Source organism: Galeopterus variegatus, unplaced genomic scaffold, assembly GCF_000696425.1.
Source record: "Galeopterus variegatus unplaced genomic scaffold, G_variegatus-3.0.2 Scaffold9853, whole genome shotgun sequence".
Taxonomy (NCBI): domain Eukaryota; kingdom Metazoa; phylum Chordata; class Mammalia; order Dermoptera; family Cynocephalidae; genus Galeopterus; species Galeopterus variegatus.
The window spans coordinates 2,110-13,094 of NW_007735964.1; the positions used below are offsets into that span (position 1 = coordinate 2,110).

Consider the following 10,985-nt stretch of genomic DNA (forward strand, 5'->3'; position numbering starts at 1 on the left):
CAATTGTGTTTCTACCACTAACAATGAACAATCTAAGAAGGAATTTAAGAAAACAATCCCATTCACAATAGCATCAAAAAGAACAAAATACTTAGGAGTAAACTTAACCAAGGAGCCAAAAGACCTATGCACTGGAAACTACAAAACATTGCTGAAAGAAATTTAAAAAGACACAAATAAACGGAAAGAAATATCATGTTCATGGATTAGAAGAGTTAATATTTTTTTGTAGAAATAGAAAAAAAACTATCCTAAAATTCATATGGAATCTCAAAGGACCCCATACAACCAAAACAAACTTAAGAAAGAAAAACAAAACTGGAGGCCTCACAATTCCTGATTTCAAAACATTATTACCGGAGATCCAGTCAAGATGGCGGAATAGACGGGCCACAGTGTCACTCTCTCCCACAAGTCAACCAATTTACAACTATAAAAATGTAACATCAGCCAAGCCGGGGCTGCTGGAGCTCAGGGGAAGGGGAGGAGAGACCTATGGAGTTCATGAAGGCCGGAGAAACTACGATGACAGAAAGAAAAAGCTGCTTTGAGCGTTTCAGGCCATGGCTGCTTTAAGGCTTGAGCTGATGAGCACATGGAACAGGAGCCGGCAGAAGCTGCAGCTGTGCCCTCCAGATGGAATTGCTTGGAGGCAGCAGGAGAGAAGAGGGCCTTGGTGGCCCCCAAGACAGCAAGACCACTAATAGAGTTCCCATGGACCCACACAGGAGCGAGGAGCCAGAACAACTGAAAAAAGGGGAGCCACTCAGAGGCCAGTGAGTCATTGCAAGGGACCGGCGCAGGGTCCGTCACATGGGAAGTGTTTGGAGCATGGGCGGTGGGGGAGACAGGCCCACCAGGGGATCACTGGGGCACGGCAAGGACAGCTGATCTGCCCCCCAATCAGCACAGGACCACTCAGAGGAGACTGGTCTGGAATGCAGAATTGCATGGGGTGCAGTTTGACAAAAAAACTCAGGCCCAGATTGGAGATTCTACAGAACACAGATCTACCGGGTCTCTGGAGAGCCGGAAGTACCTATAAGGTCAACCATTAAACCCTGAGCTGCACAAAAAGCCTTCCCTAGGGAAACAGCAGCAAAGTAGCAATTTAAACAACCATACACTCAAGTACTGGATCCCACAGGAAGTTCCCCCGTGTTAGAAGCAAAGGACAAAAAATTAGTTCCAGACCAGGCACACCACCAGCACCTTGGGGCCTGCCTGGGAACTGGAGGCTTGGACTTGGGGATCCCCCAATCCCACTTCCAGGCAAACTGCACCAGTACATTGGGGCCAGCCTGGGGACCTGAAGCATGGAGAAGAGGACTGGACGCCCCTCCCACAACCAGGCACACCACGCCAGCACTTTGGGGCCTGCCTGGGGACCTGAGGCAAAGAGAAGGGTAACAGTCCTCTCTCCCACAACCAGGCACACTGAGCCAGCATGTTGGGGCCCACCCAGGGACCCGGGGTATGGAGGTGGGGACTGGACCTCCCTCCCACAACCAGGCACAACATGCCAGCTACTTGGGGCCCACCCAGGGAACCAGGGCAAGGAGAAGGGGAATGGTCCTCTCTCCCACAACCAGGCACAACATGCCAGTGCTTCAGGGCCCACCCAGGGACCTGAGGCATGGAAAAGGGGACTGGACCTCTCTCCCACAACCAGGCACACCAAGCCAGCAACTCGGGGCCCACCCACAGTCCCAGGACATGGAGAAGGGGACCAGACCAGCCTGTCACAACCAAGCACACCATGCTAGCACCTTGGGCCCTGCCCAGGGGCCCAGGGAATGGAGAAGGGGACTGGACCACCCTCCTGCAACCAGACACACCACACCAGCACCTTGGGGCCTGCCCGGGGACCTGAGGCAAGGAGAAGCGGAATGGTCTTCTTTCCCACAATCTGGCACACTGAACCAGCGCTTCAGGGCCCACTGGGGGACCTGAGGCATGGAGAAAGGGACTGGACCTCTCTTCCACAACCAGGCACACCACGCCAGCACCTTGGGCCCTGCCCATGGACCCAGGGCATGGAGAAGGGGACCAGACCACCCTCCCACAACCAGGCATACCGCCAGTGCCAAGGAGCATGCCAAAAACAGCACCCCCACGTGGGTGGCCCATCACAGTCACCACAATAACCATGGCTGCTGCAGAAGCAGCTAGATGCCACAACCACCATGCAGATGGTCTGCCAACCACTGGAGTGCATTCACACAAGAAGAGTCACCAGCAGGGACAAAGAAAGGAAGAGGATGTCTCTTTCCACAATACCCATTTCAGAGTGGCAGAAGAAGCATCTGCTCTATGATAATATTGGGGGACCTGATCACACCTCTTAGCATTGGACAGATCATCTAGGTAACAAGTTAACAGAGTAAGCATTATTCTTTCAGAAGGAGAGAAGAAATCTAGGCAATTAGAGGGGGAAGGGGGAGGGAATGGGGGAAAGGAAGAGGTTGGATGAGGGGCATAAAGAATAATTATGATTTGTAATAATATATATGCTAGTAATACTGATTTAATCAACATATCTCAATGTTCAACCCAAGAAATATGTATAATCGATTTTGATTCAATAAATAAAATAAATTATTAAAAAATAAATAAATAAATAAATAATTAAAAAAACATTATTACCAAACTACAGTAATCAAAACATTATGATACTGGCATAAGGACAGATATATGAACCAATGGAATAGAATAGAGAGCCTAGAAATAAACCCTCATGCATATTGTCAAATGATCTTTGACAAGGGCGCACAGGCTACATCATGGGGAAAGGATAACCTCTTCAACAAATGGTGTTAGGAAAACTGGATATCCACATGCGAAAGAATGAAATTGGACCCTTACTTCATACCATACACAAAAATTAACTCAAAATGGATTAAAGACCTAAAACATAAGACCTGAAATTATAAAACTCCTAAAAAAAAACATAGGGGAAAAGCTTCACAACACTGGATTTGGCAATGATTTCTTGCAACCTAATAATACATCAGTATAGATATAAAATAATTTGTTTGATTTTCAATTATTGTTGGAAATTTAGGTTATTCTCCATTTTTTCTATAACATATAGGTCTATGTTAAATATTCCTACGTACACATCTTTGCACCATTTCTACAATGGAGAATTTTGGTGTCAAAGGGCATAAACATTTTATTTTATTTTATTTTATCTTATTTTATTTTTAGTTTTCTACTGAAGTTTAAGAATACAACAAGTGATGTTCAGATTTAGGCAAATGTTAGAATTACACTGAGCAATATATAACCAATTATGCAGTTTTCAAAGTATGAACTACCTGTAAAAGCTAAAAGGACACATGAGGGTACTTCACAAAGTTCATGGAAAGATTCGTGTTATCTTTCAATTCTATTTTTCCATAAACTTTGTGAAGTAACCTCATATATAGTAAAAAAATTTTCTAACTTAAAAGACATGCAGTAAATAAAAATGGATTAAGTCTCAAGAATACCTGCTTACACATAAATTAAACAAAATCAGAATAAACACTCAACTTTTAGGAGAGCCGATTTCAATCCTGGTTTTACCACTTAACAGGAGCAGGATCTTAGGTGGGTTTTTGTCCAAGGATGATTTGAAAATTTATAATACTACCTTAAATCCCACTAAAATAGACTCTTAAAGATCTTCTCACACCTACTAGAAGTTGGGGAAATTACAATTTGAGAAATAAAATGATACAGCTCCTCACATTTGTTAAGACCCAGGTCACAAGCAGTCAGCCAAATCATGCCTCAATTCCCAATGACTTCAGTTAGAAGCCACTTGCCCTGAAAGATAACCCTTTTTCTCTTATCCCACAACACTCTACTTCAGCTGGGGCAAAGAATCCCATGACACTCTACCAGGGCTACAGCATGAAAAAAACACAACCTTTTATGTGGCACAAACAGGATCAATTTTAAAGTTGATTAAAGAGTATTACAATTCATTAAAGAAAATAATATGCTTAGTCTACACACATTTAATTTATTTTAGTTACTTAGTTATTATTATTTTGGCAGCTGGCCAGTACAGGGATCTGAACCCTTGACCTTGTTGTTATAACACTGCACTCTAACCAACTGAGCTAATGGGCCAGCTCTACTTAGTAAATTTTGAATTGGCTCCCATTAGTGGTAAATAGTAAACTTTGTATTTGGCATAGAAACCTAATAAATTGGGCTTTTACCTTGACAGTACAATGTTTACTTGTGTGCAAGGTAGGATATGAACATTTAAAATTTTTTTGATATACTATTAGCAAGTTGCTTTTAGAAGTCTAAACCGATTTATACCCCTAGGGTATGAGCCTGCTTATTCACTGCATCCTTATTATCATTTAGCATTATGGCTTCTAAAATATTTACTAACGTTATTATTGAAAAATAATATGTTACTGAAATTTTCTTACTGTTTTCATGAAGCTGTGAGGCAGAAACCAGCATCTCACGAAAACTCCATTCCAGTAAATTCAAACCACACCAGTAAAGTGTTCAATTTTAATATCATAATCAAGAACATGAGTTTAAGCTCACAAAATTGAACAAATTTCTAAACCTACTCCAAAGCAACAGGAGAGACCTTATTTCTGGCAATCTAAGGAAAGGATGTAAACTGCTGAGGGCAGCCTAGCAAAGAGATGCTGAGCATCAAGATAAAATGTGCTAGAAATCCTAAGGACTCATCTTCATTTGCCAGCTTTCTATATTGGGCAGAGAAAAAAGATGGCCATAGGGAACACAGCAAGTTACAGTCCTTCCTCTCTCCCTGCCATTGATGAAGAGCTGAATTACAACCCAAAAGACATTTTTCAATTCAAAAAGCACCTGAAACAGAATTATTCAACTTCTAGTACCATATAAAAGAAATGCTTAGGCATAAGGGTTTGGAGTTAAACCATGGTGCCCAATGAGCAGGGGGGCTGGGAAGAATAAGTCAAAGGGTAATCCCCTTCCTTCTTGTGGTGAATTTTAATCTAGACACCTGAAAGCTGGGATCAAGCGTAATCTACATTTTCACACAGGCTGAGCCCTATCAATGGTTGGTTTGGACTGAGATGACCTGGGTGTGGCCCCCCTGTTGCTATAAGTGAGAGGGCACATAGAAACCACCTTTGCATATGCAGTGGTTTCAAATGGCAGATGTCCCACACCCAGGTACCTTCATGATCTTAGTTCAAGCTCTGGACGGTGGCCTTCCAAGTTTGAAAACCTGATTGATGTTGCTAATATGCCCAAAGCGGCTTTGTCTTTTGGGAGCTAACTTTCATTAACCAAGCTCAAAGAGAGTTGTACAAACCAGAATGCTAGTTATTATGTATATTTACAAGAGAAACCAAAAAACAATCAAAAAGGTTGGCAAGAAGCATGGGACTCGAACAAGGGAAGGCCGGAGGACTACCTGAGAGGTCTTCTCCACCAAGAGTTACTGAAGGCATGTGTGCATCCCCAACCTGGGATAGACCTCAGCAGTTTATCTCTCCTCATCCTTCTGAGCTCAGCTCAAATATCTCCTCCTTAAGAAGGCCTCTTCGACTTCCAGTATAGGCTTCCCCACCCCCACTCCCACTTACACATTCTCATTATACCCTGCATTTTCATTTAGGCTTACAATTTCAATTAAACAATTTTATATGCTCTGTTGTTTACTATATTTCAGTTTTGTGAGAACAAGGGCTATGTCTGCCTTGTTCATTGCTATCCCCAATCTATAGCGTAGTGCCTTGTACAGAACACAGCATTCGAATACTTGTGGAAGGGAGGAATAGCAGGACGGATAACAGAGCATGATGACTGCACGTCCAGCATGGAAACAGCCTTGCCAATGGGACTTGGAGTCCCTAAGCCAAGATTTTGATAATGTCAGAAATCAGCACTGCCAAAGTCTGCCCTGGTCACTCACCCTTTCTTGTGTTTTTATTGCTGGCACACCATTCCCCTCCAACTCTTGCTTTGGATATGCAATACCATTGGTCAGGTAACAATCTAAACACTGGCCTATGTGTTTTTCTGTCTGCTGATGCAGTTTTGTCTACCTCTGGTCTAACCTAGTTTATGGTCATTTATAATTTAAATCTCAGAGGGCAGCCTTACTTCCAAGTTCTTGGGGGTTACCACACTGTCAACCCCCTTCAGTTGCCATATCACTGCCTGGAGTAAAGGACAGGGATATGCTGGGATGCCCAGCAATCGTAAGAGAAATAATACAACAGTGTGTGCATGAGGCGAAAGCCTGTTCTTGCTTCATAAAAAACAGAAGCTAGAAAACAACATTCTTACATGCTTTGCTATTTTCTCAAAATATGATATTAATTTTGATAATGCAAAACAGAACAAGCAATAGCCTGAAAGTCTGGGCGAGATCTAGATTGTTTTGATCTTAGCTCTGACACTAACTTGGCTGTCAACAAGTCCTATTTAAGTGTTGGAAAAACAGAACAAGCAATAGCCTGAAAGTCTGGGCGAGATCTGGATTGTTTTGATCTTAGCTCTGACACTAACTTGGCTGTCAACAAGTCCTATTTAAGTGTTGGCTTCTGTTAATAAAGGGATTGGACTAGATGACCACTAAAGCCCCTTCCAATCTTGACATTACATTATCCAGTGATTATTTTTCACCTAAGAACTCCTCCCCAACTTCATAAGCACCCCAAAGATCAGAACAGCTGCTGGTAAAGACCACCACAGACTTGGGAGTCTGGGTGAAGCACATCTGAAGAAATTATAGCAACACCTCAGTATTTTCATGATTACAAATGAAATCATTCAAGAGACAAACAGATGTTCTTGGGACCTGACACCAGCTAACAGAACAGACTCTCTGATCCATGGATCTTCTGGACACTTGTTAATCACTGGATGGAGGACTGAGATGCCTGGGAAATCTGGTTACGACCCAGCTCTAAGGTACCCTCTTTTGATATTCCCCAGAAGCAGGGTGTTTGTGGAAATTATTTTCCATATGTAAAATAGCCAATCATTACGACACAATATTTCCATAAGCTTTTTCCATACAACCTTTGCAGGAAGCAGTTCCCTTCTCTGTTCTTGATACTGGGAATTCAACTCTCTTCACCTCTGCTCCCCAATGCACAGATCCATGAACATAGCCTGTCACTGGTGCTAAATTACCCTCTCAAATAAGTGTTTGGCTATAGTACAAACAAACTTATTATAATCTGTTTAAAACCAAAAACAATCTCAGCTTTAATTAGTTGGTATGTTAAACTCAAAGTCATGTTTCTGTTTAAACAGTCTACAAATCCTGCTTAGACAATGGGTATCTATGAGATAAGGCCCTTCCCAGTCTGAAGGGAAATTACCGGAAAGAATAAAGACAGCCCACTTAGGGGCTTGCACTCCAGAGACACATATTTGTTTGTGCAGCAGCAACTGTCAGTATGCTAAGCACAAAAGTGTGAATTCCAAAAGATTTCTTCCCTTAGCACAAATAGGATGTTTACAAAAAAATAACCCTGAGATTTAGTTGAAAATGGGCTTTGGAATGTTTTACTACCTACCTTGAGTAGTAAGACTCCACTCCCAGGGCCTCCCGGACACTGGCAATGTGCTGCTCCAGTGCCGAGCTTGTTGCTGCTGGAAGGGTCACACTGCTGCTGGCCTGGAAGTCACTGGAGTTTTCCACTGTGTTGTCACCCAGGTAGTGCTCATAAAACTTCAGAATTCCTGAAATAAAATGGGCACAGCCAACATTACACACAACTGGGTGGGGGGAAGGATAAGTCAAAGGCAGGGGACAGGAATGCAGATGCTATGTGACTTCTTTGACAAGCATGACATCCTGCAAACTATGTGAAGAAATCCTGAAATCTAAGGTATCAAGAGGGCTTTCTGAATTTTGGTCAGTGCCCTTTTCACTGCTTTTACCATCAGGTTTGGTGGTAAACAAGGGAATTCAAGACACAGCTTTTGCCTATGGTGATATTTTCAGAAGCTCCTGGAATTAAGACTACTTCACGTGTATTTCAAAACAACTACTTCTCAGAAGCACCAACTAGGGAAAGTCTCCTTTTAGGACTAGTGTATGAGTATGCCAAGGTATATTCTTTGCAGAAGCTGAACTCCTGAACAAAAATATAATTAGCCAAGTGGAAATCATATTACAAAGACCTTTCATTTCACAAAAGCAAATCAAAATAAACATACAGCCTAAAAGCCAGATACAAACATTTTAAACCATTTTAAAATAAGACTAACTGGTCAACTGTCATTAATGGATTAAAGGAGCAAAAAATGATGGCTGTATGAAACAGGCAATCCACAGTGGTTTTCTGGCAATAAACAGGACATGTTCTCAAATGGTAATGAGGTGTGTCAGCCCTGGAAAATGCTGGTCCTCTCCGATTGGATTAGAGCTCCCAGTGAAAGCTTCAGAGCCTCATTAAGAGCCAAGAGAAACAGAAAAAGAGACAATAGGAGCCTCATTATACTAGCTCATTATCACAGGGATTGGATACACCACCAATCAAATCATGTTCCCAAGACTTAATCACCACAGAGAGAAAGAGCTTGACACCCCCCCACCCCCACCCCCGTTCCCCCTCATGAGGTTGAGTCATCAACCTCATCCTCAGGGGTATCAGTGCCCCTCTGGGAGCTGGGGGAGACAGGAATTCCACTGTGGCCAACATTGATTCACCAAGTCACTATGAAAATCACAACTCAAAACCTTTAGCATAAAAAAGGTGAGAGGTAAGAATGTTGTTGTGGAAAGCCCCTAAAGAACATGGAATTAAAGGGAAAAGATTTAAAAAAATAATAATAAAAAATAAAGGGAAAAGATTATAAAAAATAAAGTCAAAGCACAGGACACATAGGCATGAGTGCTCAGAACCCAAAAAGCATCTGGGAGCTGTCATCCGGTTGTCATTTTTTTAAAATTAAAGGGATAAAAACATAATCAAGAAAATCTTGTTAATTCTCACTGGCAGTTGAACTTTTTGAAACTGACTTACAGATATTCAAGAAGCCCATTTTTCAAGATTCCCAATTATAAGATCCACTTCCCCAGTCAATAAACTCTAATTGGGTCTGGTGTGTCTCCAACATGGTAAAGCCATCAGCATTTTATTATGCAAAAAATATGGCCCTTGCAGCTAATTAGTGGTTCTGTATTCAGTGAAACTGTTACAGCCTGAACATTTGATGCTGATTTAATTAAAGGGGATTTTTACTTCTGAAATAGATTTACACAGAATTGGTTAAAATGGGTTCTGTTAAAATCAGATATTTCAAGCATGACTTATTTATATACTGTGATAGAGTTGCCATTATCATTTTAGTTTCTTTAACCTGACCATGACAAAGGGTCACAATTATTAAATCCTATCTAGTGTAGGGAAAATAGAATAGTTTAGTCAGGCTCCCTGACTCAGGTCTGGTCGGGGGTGGTGCAGCACATTTCTTGTAAACAAGTTGTGTGTGGGTGGAATTAGTGTGCATGTGCACCCATATATCTTTTTAGTTTGTTGCTATTGTGTATTCTTCACTTTGTGAAGCAGGCTGGCCATCAGAGCTCACATCTAAAAATAGAACATGTTTACTCTGCTGGCAGCTGCTCAGTTTTACTTTGGACTTTGCCGGTAGCAGTTGAGTTCTCAGTTTTTCTTTGGACTTTGCTGGTCTTAGTTGAGTTTCTGGGTTTCCCTTTGTACTGCCTAACTCTTAGACGTGTGTGTGCTGAATAAAGACTATTCCTACTTCAACTATGGCTCCAAGGACCTTTTTCCTGTTACCTAGCTCGTAGACCTGGTGTGAAGGGTTTGTGAACAGGCTCAAGGGGTCTGTGAGCTCTAGACCCAGCCCTAGCTATACATCTAGGAAGAACTCAATAGGACTTTCAGTGATCTCTTTATTAGTTAATGAACAACAGCTGCGTACAAACAGGGCTGCTATTGAAATTAATCCTCCTGCTCTTAGTCTTCCTTTATAAATGTTTCCATGTTCACCGGCAAGGAGCAGTGACTTCTTGGCGGAATGAGAAAGCTGGGCTGTCTCATTAATTGAATGCCCCACTATGGAATATCTGCTGTGACTGAGGTTTTACTAAAACCTGACATCAGCCCCTTAGTCTGATCTATGATAATGCACCTCTTCTACCTCTATTCATTACTCTTTCACAGGTATAATGTCTATCTTAATTGCCCTGTTCCCACAGAAAGAGATCTTACCTGCCCCAGGAGCAAGCAGCCAACTATACAGGTAGCCTGCAGCCAGGGAATAGTAAAGCACCAGTCCCCGCTGGCCATTAACCATCTCTAAGATCTGATCAATAGTGACTGGGGAGTAGGGATCGGAGTCCTGTTGTCCTGTTTGTCGTTCCACGAGAAGATCAGCAAATGCCCGTGTCCGTCCTCTTTCTGCCACAGCCAAGGCTTCATCGTGATGGCCTAGGAGACACAGGGATAGGCTGAAGAGACCACAGTGAGTGTGCTTCTATCAGGTATGGCCATCAGATCCTGGGCAGAAACCTCACTGCCTCTGCTCTCCAGTGTGTGACAAAATTATCAGTCACATGAATTCAAATTCAACTCTCTGCCGATGGGGGTGGAGTAGGGGTACAGTGTCCACTCTTATGGAACCCCACATTTTTAGATTCAGTGAGACTGATTCCATACCACCCTAAGCCATTGGGCCTTCCCCTGTCTTGCAGCCAGCACCAAGAGAGAGCCAACCTAGTTAGAGCACTGGCCCTCAGCCCTGCCCATTCTCTGCTCCACATCCCAAGTTGCTTCCTGACCTGGCCATTTACGTGGCTCTCTCAATCTGATGCTCTGCACTATGGTTATCCTCTCACTTCTTGGCTCAATTTTGATTCTGATTTGTCAGTGACAGATGAAATCTGCAGGATATGTCTCCTGGCCATCTCTCTCACTTCTCAATGCAACCCTCTACGCATCACATTGTCCAGTCCCAGCTACCCATTTCCCCCCCCCCCCCCC

General features: G+C 42.7%; 1 protein-coding gene across 1 annotated transcript in view; it reads right to left on the reverse strand.

The window, feature by feature from the left end:
* Nucleotides 1-7,544: 7,544 nt before the first annotated feature.
* Nucleotides 7,545-10,985, reverse strand: part of LOC103609608 (tetratricopeptide repeat protein 28) — a gene marked incomplete at both ends in the record, with an annotated part of 14,805 nt that continues 11,364 nt past the window's right edge. The window contains 2 exons of the mRNA XM_008593907.1: nt 7,545-7,710; nt 10,215-10,433. Of these exons, the coding sequence (XP_008592129.1) occupies nt 7,545-7,710; nt 10,215-10,433 (385 nt within the window). The remainder of the gene's footprint in view (nt 7,711-10,214; nt 10,434-10,985) is intronic.